General features: G+C 51.5%; 2 protein-coding genes across 2 annotated transcripts in view; one reads left to right on the forward strand and one right to left on the reverse strand.

The window, feature by feature from the left end:
* TDRD5 (tudor domain containing 5) overlaps positions 1–11,667 on the reverse strand; it is a 30,992-nt gene extending 19,325 nt beyond the window's left edge. Inside the window, 9 exon segments of the mRNA XM_062004353.1 lie at positions 402–468; positions 2,273–2,479; positions 3,126–3,346; positions 5,981–6,108; positions 6,904–6,940; positions 7,022–7,295; positions 7,297–7,408; positions 8,388–8,626; positions 11,594–11,667. Of these exon segments, the coding sequence (XP_061860337.1) occupies positions 402–468; positions 2,273–2,479; positions 3,126–3,346; positions 5,981–6,108; positions 6,904–6,940; positions 7,022–7,295; positions 7,297–7,408; positions 8,388–8,626; positions 11,594–11,667 (1,359 nt within the window).
* Positions 11,668–13,753: 2,086 nt separating this feature from the next.
* NPHS2 (NPHS2 stomatin family member, podocin) lies at positions 13,754–20,025 on the forward strand. The gene is made up of 8 exons (XM_010199545.2): positions 13,754–14,030; positions 15,513–15,616; positions 16,316–16,388; positions 16,696–16,778; positions 17,232–17,435; positions 18,095–18,150; positions 18,961–19,039; positions 19,747–20,025. The coding sequence occupies exons 1-8, from the start codon at positions 13,754–13,756 to the stop codon at positions 20,023–20,025; spliced, it is 1,155 nt and encodes a 384-aa protein (XP_010197847.1).
* Positions 20,026–20,674: the final 649 nt, after the last annotated feature.

The following is a 20,674-nucleotide window of genomic DNA, read 5'->3' on the forward strand; positions in this document are numbered from 1 at the left end:
TACAACTGCCACAGTTCTTTGGCTATGCTGACTGCACCAAAACAACTCAAAGCTCCATCACAGAAGAAATTTTTAAAACAGAGGGCTAGAGCTATCAAGGCTTCAGAAGAACCTTGAACAACTTGCAGGGGAAGAAATGGATTTACCTATCTGCTTAACCATGGCTGTTTCTGCAACTATATAAGCAAAAATACTCTGACAAGGAAAATAGGTGAAGGGTGATCACTTGCAGAGACAGTGGGATGCAGTCATATTCTGCTGAACCTAACAGCAGCAATTCTATTGTAAATGTCAATGGGATCTGAATTGATCCAAATCTTTGCCCTGATCAGAAGATAAAGCCAATCTCTACTTGATAGGTCACACACATATGTCAAGCAAAACTGCACGTAAATGCATACCTCCACAGGTTTTACCCATGCCAAGGAACATGGGATGGCCTGAGCAGGGAGTTTCAAGTAGCACCACCTACAATACAAAGCAAAGCCATCACTTTTACAGCAAAACCAGAGCAAAATCAGGCAGAAGTGCAGAACTTTCTTCTCTTATGGGCTTTAACATCAGTTTCAGAAGAGAGGCATGTAGTGGATTTGGCACTTATGACTAAAATTCAACAGCAGCTTTGGAAAACATTCCATAACCAGAGCATGGGCACAGCTGAAACAGCAGGAACAATTGGTCCTTATGCCTTCCCCCACCCAAGCACCTTCCTGTCAAACCCTTTTATGACTATGAAATTATGGACAGACAGCAACTATTTTTGACCCAAAGAATGACAATGGCCAGGCAAAACACAAATATGGGAAAGGTACAGAAGTATAGAAGAGAACAAGTACCTCTGACACTGCAGATATATCCCACCTGGGCTGCTGTCAGTTCAGGAGGACATTTACATTCACTTGTGGAACACGGTAAAGAAGGTTAAGGAACTTGCCCCAAAGTGACAGAGAGCAGCAGGAGGAAAGACTGAGGAGTGAAGGCAGAAATAAGAAAAGATTTAACCCAAAGTCACTGTGAGGAATTGACAGAGTTGATTAGTGAAGGGCCCAGAGTCATCAGCAAAATAGGTCTCAAACACGTAATCTCAAGCATTAGCAGGTAAGCAAAGGAACGCCTGCAAGGCACCATGACATAATAAAACCCCAGATCCTTTCCAGGAAGATGTCTCTCTCTACAGAAAATCCACTAAGCCTCATCTCAATCCTAGGGAACCACTTCCAGGCACATGAAGGACAAGAAGGTGACTGGGAGTATCCAGCATGGATTCCCCTGGGAGAAGTCACGCTTAACTCAACTTGACAGCCTTCTCTGATGAAATGACTGGCTTGGTAGATGACAGGAGAACAGAAGGCATTGTTTACCTTGACATCTGTCAGATTTTTGACACTGTGTCCAGTAAGACACTCAGAGAAGCTAATGAAGTACGGGCTGGATGAGCAGACAGAGAGGTAAACTGAAAATTGACTGGACAGCGAGAGTCAGGGAGACAAAGTCTAGCTGGAGGTCAGGAACTAGCAGTGTCAATATGAGGCCTAATCTCAGAGGCAGACAGGAACCTCAGAGGTCAACAATGTCTGAATCAACAACTGAATCATTATGGTTCAAAGAGACCTTGAAGATCAAGACCAACCACTGACCTCACACTGCCAAGCTCACCACTAAATTAACCCATGACCCTCAGCACTTAATCTATGAGTCTTTCAAATATCTCCAAGGATGGGGACACCATTACCTCCCTGGACAGCTTGTGCTAGTGCTTAATCCTCTCAGAGAAAATGTTCTTCCTAATCTCCAATCTAAACCTCCCCTGGTGCAACTTTAGGACATTTCCTCTTGTGTCACTCATTACTGGAGAGATTGACCTCAACCTCACTACAACTCCCTTTCAGGCAGTTGTAGAGAGTGCTCATGTCTCCGCTGAGCCTCCTCTTCTCTAAACACCCCCAGCTTTCTCAGCTGCTCCTCATCAGACCCATTCTCCAGACCCTTCCCTAGCTCCATTGTCTATCTCTGGACACGCTCTAGCTCCTCAATGTCCTTCTTGCAGTGAAGGATCCAGAACTGAACACAGTATTTGAGGTACAACCTCACTGGGCTGGATGACTGGAAAGCAGCATTTATACCATGACAGTGGCCAAGCACTGGAGCAGATTGCCCAGAGAGTCTGTGGGGCCTCAGACAATCAGTAATTGTCTCACCATGGTCCTGGGTAATCCACACTGCTCCCAACCTCAATCATTCTGCAATTGCCACCCATGTGAAATTTACTTACTTGAGGAATCTCAGGCAAGACTTTTTGACAACTTGGAGGTTCCCATAGTCCACGTGGAACACCTCCACTTCCTGGTCACTGAGCACACGGTGGATGACAACGCGGTACCACCACTGCAAGACTGTAACACAGCAAAGCTGGCCAGGCTGTACTGAAGACTCAGGCATGATATAACGATCAGAAATAATTTTATATGAGTAGCAGCGCCTGCAAAACATCGGGAGAAACTGCACTTGGTAGGATGCAGGAGATGAACAAAGAGAAACAGGCAGGGCTTCACAAAGAATCCTCATTTCTTGAAGTCCCTGTAACGTGACTTTTCAGAGGCTGCTTTAATAGATCTTTTACAGGTCTGTTCTGCCTCACTTAAACTGAAATGACAATAAAAGAAAATGCAAACTCAAACTTTTATCATTTGGATGATATTCCTGGGGTCCTACACTAAAGGGGATTAATCAGAAGCTAAATAGACATTCTATAGCTGTGCAAGCACTGAATGGTGCTTCTTATGAAGCAGGTTCTGGAACACCAGCTCACAGACACAGTATCCATCTGCAGAGTCTGTAATCACACTCAGTTGTGCTCCACAGACATCAAGCATATACTTTGGCCCCTAATTAACTGCAATTGTGGCATTTCACATTTAGGAGGGTCTAGGACACAGACAGAAAACCATGAATGGCTATAAACTGTACTTATTTTTCTCTAGTTAAAAGGAATCAGTACATGTTATGAGTACATGTTTCAGTATAGCACCATGATCAAGTAATCAAGCCAACAGTGACCACAGCTAACAGCTGTGAACATAACATGCGACAGGTAGTAGTACCGAATCAGCATAGCACATCCACACCTCATCTCAATCATCATATCCTGCAGTTTATCAGATGTTTCCCCGCTGCAGATGTGGATGTAGAACTGGCTAGGAGAGACACTGAATACCACAAAGACTCCCACCATGCACTCTCTCTTCAGTGGTGGTAAACTGCAAAGGCTTTTGTCCTGAACAGCATCCGGGGGGATTTCTGGAGCCATTATCAACTTGTCTACTAGGAACTGCTCCAAACATTGAGGCTGTGGGAAGACAAGAGGAAAGTGGCACTCAGAGATCTTGTCATACACTGAACACACACGATTGGCCTTTCTCCTAAGGTATACAAACAGTTCTGCTTCCCTAGTGACCTGTGATTTCCTGAGTATCAGAGAATTGCACTATTTTTTCCAAACTTGGAATAAACATTTCCCTGTGATTGAAGCACTCACTTTCACAGTCTCTCTTTCTTCCCTCCAGTGTAAAGAGGGGTGCAGTGAAACTGCCTTGCAAGGAATAAAGGAGAGAAATTGAAGTCCTGTCATATTCTTACATAAAAGTACAGAATGGCTGTTGCTAAAAAGGTAAAACAAAACAAAATCCAATGCCAAAAAACATCAAACCAAACACAACCCACCCATTGGCTGGATTTTACCCAAAAGATGCCATTTCTATGTTCCACAACCATGAAACAATACACAAAAAAACCCTGAAAATGACTAAAAAGTGACAAAAGGCACAAAGCTTTTAAGTTTGCATTATTCTCCAACTGCTGAAAACATTATTTCACTTGAACTAGTGTTGATGGGAACCTTAATTAGATGTCAGCTACTTTCATTGTCTCAAGAGCTTTCTTTTGTACCCAGAAACAGCACTCTTCCAGTGATCTGAAGTCAAAACCATTTCAGTTTTACTCATTGTGAATGTTACAATTTACCACTGCATTACACATCAGGCAATGTATGGGAAATTTGTCTTCCAGCAGACATCCCATTACTTACATGGCTAAATTCAACTGCAAGCAAGGGGGTTTTGCAACACTGGCTCTTTTAAGCCTTTTTAGAAGGAGCAGGGAGGAGTCTCTCGCCCTGCACACTGAGCAAGGGCTTAATAGCCTTGAATTTTTTCAGGTTAAAAATCTGCACTAAAACATTCGAGTTAAACAGTGAATTGACAATTGGAGTTGAAGAGCAATGGAGGGAATTCTTGCCTAAGAAGCAGCAGCAACACTTCTAAAAACCCCTTATGGGGGTCCCTCTGAGAAGTGCCTGGGAAAAGTGGAATTCCTAAGGGACAGTTTTGCTCCAAGGTTGCTCTTCATAACAGGGCACACATCATCTTTAGAATCTAGCTCACACAAAGGTAGTGACAACAGGTATTTCTCTGAAAGACACAGAAGTGTATTTAAAAACACATTCACAAAAAAGCAGCAATACTATAAAAATATAAGCCAGCAGAAGACACTGAAAAATGAGGCTTACAAGACCTGCAAGACTGTGGCTAAATCCTTGCCCTACGCTGGGCTGGCAGCTGCCACAAACACTGTGGACACCACCTTTCCTTCTGTTTAGGGCATATAGAAAAAGCTGCTGAAAGCAGTAGCAGCACTGTTTACTTCATTCCTCTCAGGGCTGAGCAGATTGACTCATACCTTCTCTCTCATTTGTCCCTTACACCACTTGCATGATTAGTCTCTTGTGACCTGACATTTGGATGCCTTGCAGCAGGCTGTAGGTCAGGTTGCATCTTTCCCCTCTACCTTGCAGCATCTCAATGAAAGAGTATGCATGGCATACCCCAACTAACACATTGCAGCCTGCTTTCCTTCAAGGTATTTTTAAAACAAAAATGCAAACTTGGTGTTTCAAGACAAATATTAGTTGCACTAACATCCTCCAAGATTCACCTTGCTCATACCTTTAAACAGGTTCCCTTTGTGATACAGAACAACACAAAAATGTGGTTTCTTGGTCCTTATCTCCCCCTTCTTTACTCTTCCCACACACAGACTTTCTTTGATCTAGGTGAACTCCCTGTGAGCTTCATCACACCAAAATAAAACCTCTTTAAAGGATCAAAATAGCCTGCCAAAACTCTCTAAAGTAGATGTTTTATGAACACCCAACTTGCAGTCCCAGGCTTCCAAGTTCATTACTGCACAAAACACTCAAGTCAGGAAGAACTCCTGAGATTCTTTCCCTGCCAACTGTACAGTTGCATACAGCCACAAGAAGAGCTTGGTAGAGCTTATAACTCTCAGTAGGAGAAAAAGAGGTCTCTTGATGCCCAAAAGAAAAAGAATGGAAGGGACAAATTCCTCCAACCAGCTTTGGCAGTTCAGAGTCTCTGTACTTGTTTTTCTCTATCCCTTTAAAAAAATCCAATGATAAACAAAATAGACAGAGAAAAACATAAAGAAAAATTCAAAATCCAGCCAAATAGCATAGTTGAGACTGAAGGAATCAAAGTCTCTGAGGGCCAGTCTCCAGCTCTATCCCATAGCTGCTTGACACCGAAGCTCTGCCTACTGCAGCACAGGAAATTCCACACACCTCAGAAAAAAGTGATTCAAGCCCAATTACAAGTATATACACCAAAAGGTATCACTATTATTATCAGGGAGCAAGGTCATGTTTAACTGACCTCGGACAACTGGCGACAGAGATCTCAAGACAAGACAGAGACAGAAAAGACCTAGTTTGGATGGCATATAATGCTATATATCAGGATCAGTACAAGTCTGGTCACCTCTAGACTCATCTAAAACAGGTAGAATATTTTTTGGAAGCAGCAGTGCCTTAACAATGCAAACTCTATAGAACCAAAAGCAGTATAAAGAGTAACATCCCCTGGATTAAGACAGGAAAAAGCTACAGATAGCTTGTTCAGCTACTTACTTTTTTGTAGCCTTCACTCAAATCTGCTGCTTGTTTTTCCACTGGCTCTGACTTCTCTTCTGCTGTGAGATGGACGCGCTCTGTCTCACAGCTGGATTCCAAAGGAGTCATTTCAACTGCTGGTGCTGCTGCTGCAAAAGAAGATAATCTGGCTGTTATTCCTGGACTGATGCAGCATTACAGATTAAACAGAAAGAGAATGTATCTGAAAGTGAAAGTCTGAAGTCACAGGTTCAGTTTTCCTCATCTCTTGTGGCATTCACAGCCCCCACAGTCATGAGGATTCACTTGGGAGGCATCCTTTACTGTTTTAATAAGTGGAAACAAAACAATGCCTGCTCTTGTAAGCATGCTAAGGGTTAAATCAACTGCTAGGATGATGCTAAAATGAATTTTCCCCAGCAAAGCCAGGTATTTGTCAACAGCTGTATGTGATTTTCTGCTTTCTCTCTTAGTTGTTATAGGAATGCTGAAGACATCTGCAGTCTCTTCTGCTTTCTCTTGTGGAACATTCTATCTGTGCCTTTGGGACAAGTGCTAAGCCTTCAGACTCAAAAAGTACCTCGGAAAGGCTTTACCAGCCTGTGGAGCAGATGTTCAGGAGAACCTTCTTGTTCTCTGTTGCCTGCAATGATTAGAAATTCCAGTCCTACACACAATCCATGCTCTGAACAGGCTAAAACACCCCTTCCTTCACCTCACACTAAAACCTAGTGGCAAACTGTAAGAAGCTTCCAGTTAAGTGCTCTGCTACAAAGACAATTCCCTTGTAACAGCACCCCCACAACCCTCATGTGCTAAAACCAGGGGGATCTGGGACTGCTACAGCAACTGGAAATGCAGCAACATTCACAGGAAATCCAGTTGCTTGGCCACAGCACTTGAGAGATACATGCTTTCAGCTAAATAACAAACCAACTTACCTTGGGGCATCTCTTCCTGGGCCTCATCTCCGGGTGTCTCTTCCCATATCCCATCTCTGGGTGCTTCTTCCCAGATCTCACCTCGAGGTGCCTCCTGCCGAGTCCCACTTTGCAGCACCTCTTTCTTCTTTACCTCACTTGAGAAGTTCTTCTTCGGGGTCAAAGAATCTGCTCTTATCTGCTTAACCACAATGATATCAGACAGGCTTGTGGGAACTTCAGGCATGGAGAAAAACCCATACTGTGTGTATTGGAAGGCCTGGCCAAAGCACCTGGAGAAGGCCTTATAAAGGTCTGAGAGCAAAAGAGGCAAGGAACTCAACAGCTCCTGCAGCTCAGCCTTCAATGTTGCTGGCAGGACAGGAGCTCTGCCCCTCCAAGGGACACTGTGGGTTCTTCGAGGGACAAGCAGCACCTACCTTTGCAGCAGCACTCTTCCGTGCCTTACCACTTTTCTGTTTGGCAACCATGTAGGCAATCGCTTTGGTGGCCTCATCTGCAATGGCTATAACAGAAAGAAAATAAGCTATTAGATGACCAAAACAGCAAACCATTAAAAGCTCTACACAGGCAAAGCTCCTCTTCCCCACCCTTTTCAGAAGCAGGTGTCTCCATCAAAAGCAATCACACTAAACCATGGCCCATTTCCAGCAGGGCAACCACTTTTCCTCTCTTTTTGTAAAGTGAAAGGGACCATTTAACAGCCAACAACCAATCTGCACCTTCAACTCTATAAATCCAGACCCAGGTAAGAAGACAGGTCAAATTCTTGGATACATGCTCACAAGAGGAAACCCAGATGCTGCAAGTTTTGTTGGGAAAACAGCAAATGGCACGTTACTCCCCTTGTTCAGAATCACAGTAAAGCCTGACTTCAGAGCACCCACCTGCCCAGGCAAGGTCTCCCTGGAAAGCAGCACAGATCTTTTCCTCACTTTTAAATAACTTTTTGTTGTCTCACTGTAGCTCTCTACAAAAAATATAAAAATCCTTTTGCCCTTCCCCATCAACTCTTTGCATTTACCATCTGTTTCCAAAACTCTTCCCCAAAGAAAAGGGAAGTGAAAAAGGTTCTTTGGTACAGACTAAATTTCCTATGGGGTTAGAAACATTTACAGCTTCTCCTGCAAGGCTCCATCCCTGGTTTTGGCTCTTGCTGTAATCTGCATTTATAGGAAAAGCAATGCTTACCAGTTCTAGTGTACCCATAAGAAATGTTCCAGCAGTTTCTAAACTAAATGCAGAATGCAAAACATACAAAATAACTAGAGACCTAGGTGATTTTTCAAGAGGAAAGAGCTGAAAAGCCTTAAATAGCAGATTAAAACATGGGAAGAAACATCAAAGACAAGAAAAAGAATGTATCTCTATACATGACCTATAGCTCTAGGAAATCATCCTGCACACTCCTGTTTCGGAGCATCACTTCACACCAGTAAGTGGTTTCAAGCAACTCCTTGACCTGTAGGGAAACAAAATCTCACCTTTCAAGATAATAGTGCCTTTCTTGTAACAACAGACTCTGACAACTTGAGGCATATCTGCCACTAGCTCCAAGGTGGATTTGAAGCCCAGGTCACGTACAGGGAGAGGTTTGCCAGTCATGGCAATGTACTCCTGTTCCAACTCTGCTGGGGTTAAGCCTTCTTTGGAAGCCAACAGCAGTGATCTCACCTCCTTCTTCAGCAGCTCCCTAAGCTGCACCTGCTTTGACATGTCCGCACTAAAGAAGAAAGAGAAGCAATCATGAACCAACTCACACAATGGCTGCTCAAATATGGCAGGTTTAGGGGGAGGAAGGGAAGCCAAGTTCACCAATGGCCACTACCTGCCCATCCCTGTATTTCCTTGCCTGCATCCCAGGAGCTGCCACCCTCCAGCATCCATCGTCCTCAGCTGACTCTCCTGCAGTCACCACCTGTCCCCATGGGACCACGGCCCATACAGGCAGTGTAACCCCAGAGCTCTGTGGACTCCTAAAACCCTGCGCCATAAACTGCCCTCCACAAATGCTATCACCTCACAGAGACTCCTAAAGTTCCCCCATCCCATGGGCTAACTGCTCCTCACTGAGCTCACAGCACTCCTAAATGAGGTCTATGGAGTGCCCTCCCTGCCCCCATAAGGTCACCGTCCCCTAAAGTAACCCCTGCGCCGCTAAACCCCAGCCTCGGGACTCATCGCAGTGACGCTGGCAGCTGCCGCCGGCCCCGGCCGTGCCCACACGTACCGCACCATCCCGCCAGTCCCGACCGTGCCCACACGTACCGCACCATCCCGCCAGTCCCGACCGTGCCCACACGTACCGCACCATCCCGCCGGCCCCGGCCGTGCCCACACGTACCGCACCATCCCGCCGGCCCCGGCCGTGCCCACACGTACCGCACCATCCCGCCGGCCCCGACCGTGCCCACACGTACCGCACCATCCCGCCGGCCCCGGCCGTGCCCACACGTACCGCACCATCCCGCCGGCCCTGACCGTGCCCACACGTACCGCACCATCCCGCCGGCCCTGACCGTGCCCACACGTACCGCACCATCCCGCCGGCCCTGACCGTGCCCACACGTACCGCACCATCCCGCCGGCCCTGACCGTGCCCACACGTACCGCACCATCCCGCCGGCCCTGACCGTGCCCACACGTACCGCACCATCCCGCCGGCCCCGGCCGTGCCCACACGTACCGCACCATCCCGCCGGCCCTGACCGTGCCCACACGTACCGCACCATCCCGCCGGCCCTGACCGTGCCCACACGTACCGCACCATCCCGCCGGCCCCGGCCGTGCCCACACGTACCGCACCATCCCGCCGGCCCTGACCGTGCCCACACGTACCGCACCATCCCGCCGGCCCTGACCGTGCCCACACGTACCGCACCATCCCGCCGGCCCCGGCCGTGCCCACACGTACCGCACCATCCCGCCGGCCCTGACCGTGCCCACACGTACCGCACCATCCCGCCGGCCCTGACCGTGCCCACACGTACCGCACCATCCCGCCGGCCCCGACCGTGCCCACACGCACCGCACCATCCCGCCGGCCCTGACCGTGCCCACACGTACCGCACCATCCCGCCGGCCCCGGCCGTGCCCACACGTACCGCACCATCCCGCCAGTCCCGGCCCTGACCGTGCCCACACGTACCGCACCATCCCGCCAGTCCCGGCCCTGACCGTGCCCACACGTACCGCACCATCCCGCCAGTCCCGGCCCTGACCGTGCCCACACGTACCGCACCATCCCGCCGGCCCCGGCCGTGCCCACACGTACCGCACCATCCCGCCGGTCCTGACCGTGCCCACACGTACCGCACCATCCCGCCGGCCCCGGCCGTGCCCACACGTACCGCACCATCCCGCCGGCCCTGACCGTGCCCACACGTACCGCACCATCCCGCCGGCCCTGACCGTGCCCACACGTACCGCACCATCCCGCCGGCCCCGGCCGTGCCCACACGTACCGCACCATCCCGCCGGCCCTGACCGTGCCCACACGTACCGCACCATCCCGCCGGCCCTGACCGTGCCCACACGTACCGCACCATCCCGCCGGCCCCGACCGTGCCCACACGCACCGCACCATCCCGCCGGCCCTGACCGTGCCCACACGTACCGCACCATCCCGCCGGCCCCGGCCGTGCCCACACGTACCGCACCATCCCGCCAGTCCCGGCCCTGACCGTGCCCACACGTACCGCACCATCCCGCCGGCCCCGGCCGTGCCCACACGTACCGCACCATCCCGCCGGCCCTGACCGTGCCCACACGTACCGCACCATCCCGCCGGCCCTGACCGTGCCCACACGTACCGCACCATCCCGCCGGCCCCGGCCGTGCCCACACGTACCGCACCATCCCGCCGGTCCTGACCGTGCCCACACGTACCGCACCATCCCGCCGGCCCCGGCCCCGGCCGTGCCCACACGTACCGCACCATCCCGCCGGCCCTGACCGTGCCCACACGTACCGCACCATCCCGCCGGCCCTGACCGTGCCCACACGTACCGCACCATCCCGCCGGCCCCGGCCGTGCCCACACGTACCGCACCATCCCGCCGGCCCTGACCGTGCCCACACGTACCGCACCATCCCGCCGGCCCTGACCGTGCCCACACGTACCGCACCATCCCGCCGGCCCCGACCGTGCCCACACGCACCGCACCATCCCGCCGGCCCTGACCGTGCCCACACGTACCGCACCATCCCGCCGGCCCCGGCCGTGCCCACACGTACCGCACCATCCCGCCAGTCCCGGCCCTGACCGTGCCCACACGTACCGCACCATCCCGCCGGCCCCGGCCGTGCCCACACGTACCGCACCATCCCGCCAGTCCCGGCCCTGACCGTGCCCACACGTACCGCACCATCCCGCCAGTCCCGGCCCTGACCGTGCCCACACGTACCGCACCATCCCGCCGGCCCCGGCCGTGCCCACACGTACCGCACCATCCCGCCGGTCCTGACCGTGCCCACACGTACCGCACCATCCCGCCGGCCCCGGCCCCGGCCGTGCCCACACGTACCGCACCATCCCGCCGGTCCTGACCGTGCCCACACGTACCGCACCATCCCGCCGGCCCCGGCCCCGGCCGTGCCCACACGTACCGCACCATCCCGCCGGCCCTGACTGTGCCCACACGTACCGCACCATCCCGCCGGCCCCGGCCCTGACCGTGCCCACACGTACCGCACCATCCCGCCGGCCCCGGCCGTGCCCACACGTACAGCAGGACCCCGCCGGCCCCGGCCGCGCTGCGCCATGCCGCCGGCCGCTCACACCCGCGACGCCCCAGACACGCTCCGCGCCTGCGCAGCTGCTTTACCGCCCTTCCCGCCGCCGCCGCCCTGGGGTTGACGGGACGACGCACAGCTGAGGCGCTGGCGGCCAGGGGTTAGTGGTGGGCTTGGCAGCGTGAGGGGAGGGCTTGCACCCAATGACCTTAAAGGTTTTCAACCAAAACGATTCTGTGGGTCAGTGATCAGTTACTGCATTGCAGAAGAGCCGTGGGCACAAAAGGATCAATTCCTTTGAGGCAACAGAATTTCAACCCAAACACTAACGTCAGTGAGCAGTCTTGTATCTTTTAGGCCCATCTGAGAGGAAAAACCCGCTGATCCCAGGGCCACAGGGCGCAGTGAGCCGGGCTGCGATGGCTGTTTCCTCAGGAAACCCCCTCAACAGTGCTGTTGATTTCCACACAGAGACAGGTTCCTTAGGACGAGGGGGCTGAGGCTGGGGATTTTGGGATGGCAAAGGTTGCAAATCCATCAGCACATGCTCTCAGAGCATCTCCTCCATCCTGAGGTAGCAGCCAAAATCATCCCTTTGGGACAGAGGAATTGGGAGCTACTGGCCAAATGAAACGCTGGACAAACCCAGAAAGTTTTAGGCTTGTAGGTGTTAATTTTAGGTTTGTAGGTCTTAAATCTGCCCTATTGCTTTTGACAACAAAAGCCAAAGCCCATGCTGCCTCACTGAAACCAGACCTGAGCCATCATTTTACTGCTGGTGCTTAAAATACCACCTGCTCTTTCAGCAGCTGGAGACCATCCTCCCCTGCTCCAGGCTGGCCAAGTGAGAGGCACAAGGTGGAACAGGTGGAGTGCTTCCAAAGCAAATACAGACACCATATGAATGTATTAAGTACATGGTATTTCAGCCAAACTTTTCTCTGCCATTGGCACTCTCCATCCATCACTTCCCCAGTGACCTGCAGACAAGACACTAAGCAGGACACAGCGGGGACCTGCTGCTCCTGCCCTTCCTCTGCCTGCAATATTCTAACTGCAGGCAGGCCACAAGTCTCCAATAAAACAGGAATCTGTGAACAAACAAGAGCAGCACCTCCCCAGGCAGCTTCCTGCCCCCCTCCACCCGCACCTCCACACCAGACACCGGGCATCCCTGAGCTCAGCACTGCCCTAGTGACAGGGAAGTCATTACTTTATGTTCCAGCTTTGTCTTGCTGCAATAAGACTTCTAGGCAGGTGCTAGTTTCTTTAATATGGCCAGTGACTCTAAAAGGGTTTTCTTGCAGGGGTTTCTGCAGATGCCACCACAGGCTGAAAGAAAAGAAAAAGCTCCAGTGTTTGCTCTGCCCAAGCCTGCTGTGGGAAACATTTAGGCATAAACTCTTGGCAATTTAGATTCAATAGCCCTAACTCTGCAATAGCCTCAATGCTTTGCACTCATTCAGGAAGGTCCATGTCTGAACTGGGGCCAGCTAATTTCCTGCTAAAATGTGAAGTGACCCCATACAGAGTGAGTTTGCTGCCAGTATCCCTCTGCTGTGCCATCCAAAGGGCTTCTAAAGAGCAGACCAGTGTGAGATGCTACTCACCTAGCTATCCTCTGCAGCATCCCCTCCAAACACTCCTGAGCAAGCTACTGGTCTCACCAGTAACAGTTTCTCACCCTGAAGTTTACTGCTTTGGGCTGCTCATACCCTTTAAGGTCTTTGGAGCCACATGTCTGACAGTTACTTTGAGGTTGCTTTTCAACACCTTTCCAGAAACCACCTGTTGAAAATCATCTGAGTGCTTCTGATTGTATTTTATTTCCAAAGGCAGAAAGATGCAAACAGAACGTCCTCCTGGAGTCCACCCTGCCCAGGTCTAACCTTCCCATCTCCACAGCAGTGTGCAATGACAGCAGAGCAGCTGGGACATAGCTTGCTCACTTCACTGCCCATTATGTCTGACAAGCCTGTGATAAACCTGAAACAAGCCTGCTTGATCTGACACCTCCCCTTCTCTCCTCCCCTGCCTGCCTTTTCCCATCTGCACCAATAAATTCAGGCACAAATCCCTCCTACTCCCACAGCCAGCTGTGTGCTCCTTGGTGCAGATGAGGATGGATAAGAGGTCTCGGAGCTCTTCCAGGGAGTCTCCCAGGAGACGCAGAGAGTCTCCAGCTACTCAGAGCAAACGAGAGAAGAGAGAAAGCAGCAGAGAAGCCAGCAAAGGAAGGGGAGACCCAAAGCAGGACAAAGCCAAAGAGATCAAGAGCACGGCAGGGGCTGATGGTAGGGTGCACACATCCACAGTGGTGGATGTGGATGACGTGATCTCTGATGAAGAAATGGAGGCGGTGGCACTGCTGGACAGCGAGCGGCAGGAGGAAGGTATGGCGAAGGGAAGGGGCTGGAGAGCTGGGGGACCCTGCCCGGGTCACAGCATGACTGCTCTCTGCTTGGCATCATCACACTGACCTTGCAGAGACAATTTATGCTCAGGACAGGGTATGGGAGACTCCAGCCAGCCTCCCAGCCAGTTTCAGCACTCAGGCCAGGCTGATCAGCCCTGTCTAGCAAAGCAATGAACTTTGCAACAGGCAGCTATATCCACAGCATCCTTCATGCTTCCTCTAGCTACTCCCCACATCTATTTACATTCTAGTCTCTGCCTTGTCCTTCTTGAAGTGGATGGAGTTAGCCTTAATTCACAGCTCAAAGAACTGCAGGGAAGAAGTGCACTTGAGCTACACACTTATAGCTCCCCTTCCACATAACTTTTGAGACCAGCTCCTCTCTAGACCATATGTTAGGCAGATTCCCAGCCTGTCATGACAGGAGGGAGCATCATGAGTCTTCTAGCCTTTTGGCTTGCATGCCAGACAAATGCCACGCTGTCCAAATGCTCTGCTGTCCTAGACTGACACAAAGGTTCAGACTTGCTCCTGTGTCTCTGGGAACTAATTTTTTTACAACTGCCTCTTTCTGCCTCAGGACTCAGTTATGGGAATCCAGCTAGTGAGTGGTGCTGTGGAGGGCTAGTGATCCTGCAGGTTCTTGGGATCTGACCTCCCTTGGCTCTGCAGAGAGCTCCAAGGGCAAAGGGGAAGGGATGGAAGGGCTAGAAGAATCCAAAATGGGAGGAGTGCTAACTTCACTACTGGAAAACATGGACCACCCTCTGGGTCTAGATACATCCAGAAGTAATCTATGTATTTTCATGATATAACTGCAGATTTCCCCCCAGGCAGGAGCACAAAGGGCAGCCAGATCAAGGTGACATGCTTTGGGCAGATGTAGAAGGGCCTATTCATCTGGGGCTGACCACCCCAGTGAGCTTCCAGCACCTTGCTGTGACTGCTCTAGAGCACAGGGAGATCTCAGCAGCATCAGTGGCTGCATCCCACTGAATTAGTGAGTTGGGAAGCCACTAAAATCCTATACCAAAAGGAGCCAAGATACTCTAGTAGGGAAGGGCACTTTAGGCTGTGCATGTTGAAAGGTACCTGTTATTTAAAATCTTTGCATATAAGCTTCTGGGATCCCAGCTCAGGCAACAAGTTGCCCATTCAAAGCCTTTCAACACAGGTCTTCAGGCTAAAGGCTGCTCTCTAGTCAAGGCACTATGGAGAAGCATGGCTCAATTTCTGTCAGCAAAGCAGAGGCGGAAGCTGTCAGTCCCTCCTGGCAGCTCCTGGCCCCCCTGGGCCAGGAAGAATTCTTTAACACAGCTCCAGAGAGAGACAAATTGTTTCCATACACAAGGTCTAGGCAAAGGACAACACTGAGGCTGGTGGGTGCAGACACTTTTTGGGCCACCAGCATCTTGGGAGCAGTCCTCTCCTAACACAGCCATGTTGGATTTCTCACTAGGTGTAAAGTCTCCAGGCCTGGGCATCTGTGAGTGGCTTCTGACCATCTTATCTTTCCTGTTCATCATAATGACCTTCCCCATTTCTGTCTGGTTCTGCATGAAGGTGAGAAAAGCCACGTGGCCTCTCCAGGTTTAGTATTTGGCATCTGATGTGGATGTATGTAACCTGTTGGTTCAGCATGTGCCAGACACACGCATAAAGCTCTTTTGGGACAAGGCCCTGTTTACACTTGTTCAACTCACCATCAATTTTGACTTACGCTTTATCCCGTGTTGCTGCCACAGAGGCCTCTGGACCCCAGGGACTGATCTGTTGGTTAAAGGCAGATTTCCCCCCTTTCTCAGATATAGAAAATGGCTAAAAGTAGGCATGTTTTGATTCCCATTTCTCAGGAAATTTCATGTGCATCTTGTTCTCAACATGAGTATCATTATTGTGGCTCAGATCACACACACATGAGCACACAGACACATGGGTCCCTTGGAGGGAAATAACCAAGGAGGAAGAAGTTTGAGCCAGGCTCAAAGGAAGCAGAATTCTGGCCTCATCCTGGGAAAGCCTGGGCAGCTCTAACCAAATGTCAGGCAGTCCCAGGACTGCTTGGGTGCTCCTCACACACATACCACCAGGCAGCAGTTCTGGGTCAGGTTCTCTGGATGGGTACAGGGTCTCAGTTACAGGTGACTTCACTGGGTCCCACCTGCTGAAACCCTCCCTTTGCAGGGCTTGCCCAGATCAGCCACCTCTCCTTTCCCCAGCTCTGTGCCTCCTCTCCAGCCCAGCTTCTGTTTCCCTCTGCAGGTAGTGCGGGAGTACGAGCGAGCCATCGTTTTCCGGCTTGGGCATCTCCTTCCCGGCAGAGCCAGAGGGCCTGGTAAGGTGTTTACTGAACTCCCTCCAGCCACCTTGGTGGTCTTCATCATGCTCTACTAAAGCTCACATGCTGGTGCCCTCCAAACAGGCACAGCCACAGAGGAGATATGATGTCTTTGCTCTCTTTCTCTTAGGGCCAAGAGCTTCTAGTAACTTTTCCCATCACAGAAATAACCTCAGAGACTGGGCCTGTGCATTGCTGTTCCTTTGTACTTCTGCATGCTAAAGCCCCTCCTTGTGCCCCAGAGCAGGAGAGGCAATTGGTGTGATTCTGATGATCATCAGCTGCATTTCTCTTCCTCCCACAGGCCTTTTCTTTTTCCTTCCCTGTCTGGACACATATCACAAAGTAGACCTCCGCCTTAAAACCCTAGAGATCCCCTTCCATCAGGTATGGCTGACACCTCCTCTGTACACTAACTCCAGATTTGTAACGTTACACCTTGTGCTTCCAGCCTCCATCCCTGCATAAAAAAGCTTGGACAAAACCCTGAAAGTAACCCTACCACCTCAGAAAATGGAAGGGAAAAAATTCACCATAGTGAGTGTTCTTCTTTTAAAAAACTGCTTTCAGTCCTCTCCAGTTTGACATGCTGTAGTGGGAACATACACTAATAGGGAGGGTAGTAACACCATGGAGGCTGACAACCCACACACAGTTGCACTGAGGTGCAGCTCAGAGAACTGAGATCCAGAGGTTATTTAGATTGCCCAAGGTCTGGCAGTACCAGACTACGAAGACTTAACAATCCAGCTAGTCTTCATCATTCTCTTGTGTCCTTGCTTCTGTGCCACCCTAGAGCTGTCGGAACCAGCTCCATCTCCTCTCATGTCTTCCATTTAGGTGGTGACCAAAGACATGGTTACCTTGGAGATAGATGCTGTCTGCTACTACCGGTTGGAGAACGCCTCTCTTCTCCTCACCACCCTGAGCAGCATCTCCAGCGCCATTCAGTTGCTGGTGCAGACCACCACCAAGCGCCTGCTGGCACATCGAGCCTTCTCTGAACTTCTCCTGGAGAGGAAGAGTATCAGCCAGGAAATAAAGGTCCTTCTGGGTGGGGGAAGATAACAGAGCAAGGGGCAAACTGAGGTTCCCCAAAGCATCTTGGGTGATCAGTCCTGCAAAATCACAGGCACTGGTTTGCAGAAGGGTACAACACAAAACCACATGTCTCCTTCTCAGAAAAACAGGACATTTTTATTCTCTTTGTTTTTTGACTTGGCTCACTTTAGGGGAAGGATATACACTGTGGGCCCCACAGGTGGGCATGGTAAGGAGCATGAAGGAAACACTTAGACCAGCTTCATCAGTGCTTTGTGATACCCCAGCTTCAGTACTTACCCCAGAGAGGGGTTTCTCACAAGAAATGTATCTTGCAGCCTGAGTTGCCAGAAACCCAGCCTGCATGGGAGCTCCAGCAGCTGTTCTTTGTGGCCATGACTCATGTACATGATGATACCAGTCAGGAACTGAATGGGTTCCACACTTGAACCACTATGGATTAGTTAAATTGTGCCAAACCCCCGGGGCAAACACAAATTGGAAGAAAAGTGAGGAAACAATTTTATTTCTGAGGGGCCTCACACAACAGCACACAAAAACTAGCAAATCTGCCTCCCAGTCCTGCAGTTAACTGCCTTGAACTTACTCTCTGTAAGGGGCCTAGGCCAGGGCTGGTGCTCTAAAAACCTTCCTCTTCACAGGTGGCTTTGGATGCGGTCACAGGCTGCTGGGGGATCAAAGTGGAGAGAACAGAAATGTAGGTAGGAAATGCTGGTGGAAATGCCTTCTCCAAGGGCCCGTGCTGCCCTGCTCACCGTTGTCTGCTCCTCTCCCTGCTTCACCTCTGTCTCTCTCTCCCTGCAGCTATTCTGCAGAAGGCAGAGCCTCACTTCTCACCTTCCCCTTTTCCCTGCCCCTTGCAGCCACTGCCTGACGTGACACTTCCATGTGTGCAGGCTGTGCTTGCTCCTGCACGGACAGTTAGGATCTCATCATCACATCACCGCTGCTGCAGGCAGAGTTTGTACCCAATGATGGCAGCCCAAGAGGTGCAGCAGGCACTGAGCCCTCTGTGTCCCACTCTAGAGCAAAGGCCTCAGGGTCTCACGCCCCTAGCAGGGAGAGGCTGATCACTCAGGAGCTCATGTGGTGTGGTGAGACTTCCTTGTTGTGTAGAGGGCCACAGAAGTGAGATACAAGAGGTGAATGAGTACACTGAGGAAGAGAAGGAAATTCCTGTGCCTGTCTTGGGAGATGTCTTCCAGTGGATTCTCTGCTGCCTCACAAGCACTGAGCTTAGACTTCAAAGCCTCAGAGGCACAGAGAGAAGAGGTCTCTATTCTGCTTAGTGATCATGCAAGCCTAGACATTAGAAAACCAGGCTGGAAAAGAAGGGTGGGAAGAGAGATAGAAGGCTAAACACAGAAAGAGGGACACCTAGGGAACAAAGAACATGACTGATCTTTGCAGACAATGCCTGATGAGCCCATTCCAAGCCTCAGACTGAGCAACCAGTGCTGCGAGGAGAGCAGAGAGCTCTGCTAATCCCTGTCCTTTCCTACCACAGCAACACTGTGCAGCTGCCTGCTGAAGTCCAGCAGTCCCTGGCTGTGGAAGCAGAGGCCCAGAGACAGGCCAAAGCACGGGTATGCCAACTCCAAACACTTCTCATCTCCTTCCAAAGCATCCCTCCTTCCTTTCCACCCTGAGCTTGAGCTCCCCTGGGCATGACACACAAGGATACAGCTCTGGGAAGAGATTTAATCCCTTTAATTCCTGTTTAAGAACTGGGCCTAGCAAGGGGAGCTGCAGCAAGTCCGGGCCAGCCCAGTGGAGTGCCAGATCCAGTACTTGGCCTTGGTTAGGACAGAAAGACACCCCAGGGGGTCTGAGATTATCCCTGGGCCCACAGCAGTCCCTGTGGGAACCTCATCCTCAGGGTTTCACTGTCCTCTGGGAGCTCAGTGCAAGGCTGTCAGTGCTGTCATGCACCCTGCACCTTGCTCAGCCCTGGCTGGTCTCTATCCCTTGCACTGAACTGCTCAAGATCCTGGGTATGGTTGGTGCCCAGCACCTCTCCCACAAGCTCAGCCTGGGGGTTTCCCCCTCTTATGCTTTTGCAGCAAGGGTGCAAAATGCCTGATAGGGCTTAAGAAAACAAGGTAGACGTGAGCTTCCAAACTTTTGGGAGCACCAAGAGGTCTAGTACATGCTGTGATGTACAAGAGAGCAGCAATGTTATAATCACGCTGGCCGTGAGAATTTCACGGTGGCAACCTCTCTCTACAACAAAGAGCCTGTGTCTCCTTACTCCCAGCCTCACAGAAACCTCCCTTATTCTCCTGCTTGTTAGGTAATCGCTGCTGAGGGGGAAAAGGCTGCTTCCGAGTCCCTGCGGGTGGCAGCAGAGATCCTGTCCCATGCCCCGGCTGCTGCCCAGCTCCGGTACCTCCACGCACTGCACTCCCTCACTGCAGAGAAACCTGCTGCTTTCATCCTGCCCTTGCCTTTGGATGCCATGAACCTATTCTCTCCAGCTACCCACAGCCCTCCGCCAGCGAGCAGCCTCCTCCCAGACACCACCAAGCTCCCGGAGAGCCCGCAGGACAAGAAAGACTCGCCCATGCTCTAAGACCTGTCCTAGAAACGGTGTCCACGCTGCCCCGTCTGTCCTGCCGGGAGAGGGGCAGAAACTGGCCTGTTGGCAGCCCAGCAGCAGGCCCTGGCCTGCAGGCAGGAGGGAAGACAGCCCAAGCCTGTAACATAAAGCAGATTGTACATGGAAGAAGCCTCTGCTTGTTTTGGAAAGGGGGGAAATATGGAGCACAAGGAGCTGGGCAGGCACGTGTGGCAGCAGGGGCCTGAGGGATGGGGAGTGTCATCCCTTCACAGGCTAGGGGCACCTTGGCATCCCGGGACATGATCCATCGTGTCCTGTCACCTTGGCAAGGAGGGACAGGCTTTCCCCCATGTACTTAAATGTCATGTGTCCCCACAAAATGGGCAGGCAGGAGTGGGAGCCCGGTGGGCACGGGGGGAGGAAGGGGCTCGGCACACAGGCAGGGTGGGTGGGGGCTGCCTGCCTGCTGTGAGGGAATGAGCTGGGTCCACTTTCAGTCACCACCTACGCACAGGTACATACACACCCAGGCCACTGAGGCGTTCAGCCCTAGTTCTGAAATAGGAGGAAAAGGAAAGGGCAGTCGAAGGCTGTGCTACGGCTGGCTTCCACTGGGGGGTGAGGCAGGACAAGCTCTGAGCTTCTGGCCATCTCTAAACGT

This window comes from Colius striatus, chromosome 10, assembly GCF_028858725.1.
Source record: "Colius striatus isolate bColStr4 chromosome 10, bColStr4.1.hap1, whole genome shotgun sequence".
Taxonomy (NCBI): Eukaryota; Metazoa; Chordata; class Aves; order Coliiformes; family Coliidae; genus Colius; species Colius striatus.

Excerpts from the sequence above, each read along its gene's own strand:
- NPHS2 (XM_010199545.2), top strand. The coding sequence starts at position 13,754 with ATGAGGATGGATAAGAGGTCTCGGAGCTCTTCCAGGGAGTCTCCCAGG. Across the intron at positions 14,031-15,512 it reads CAGCGAGCGGCAGGAGGAAG|GTGTAAAGTCTCCAGGCCTG; the intron begins GTATGGCGAAGG and ends ATTTCTCACTAG. Across the intron at positions 18,151-18,960 it reads AAAGTGGAGAGAACAGAAAT|CAACACTGTGCAGCTGCCTG; the intron begins GTAGGTAGGAAA and ends TTCCTACCACAG.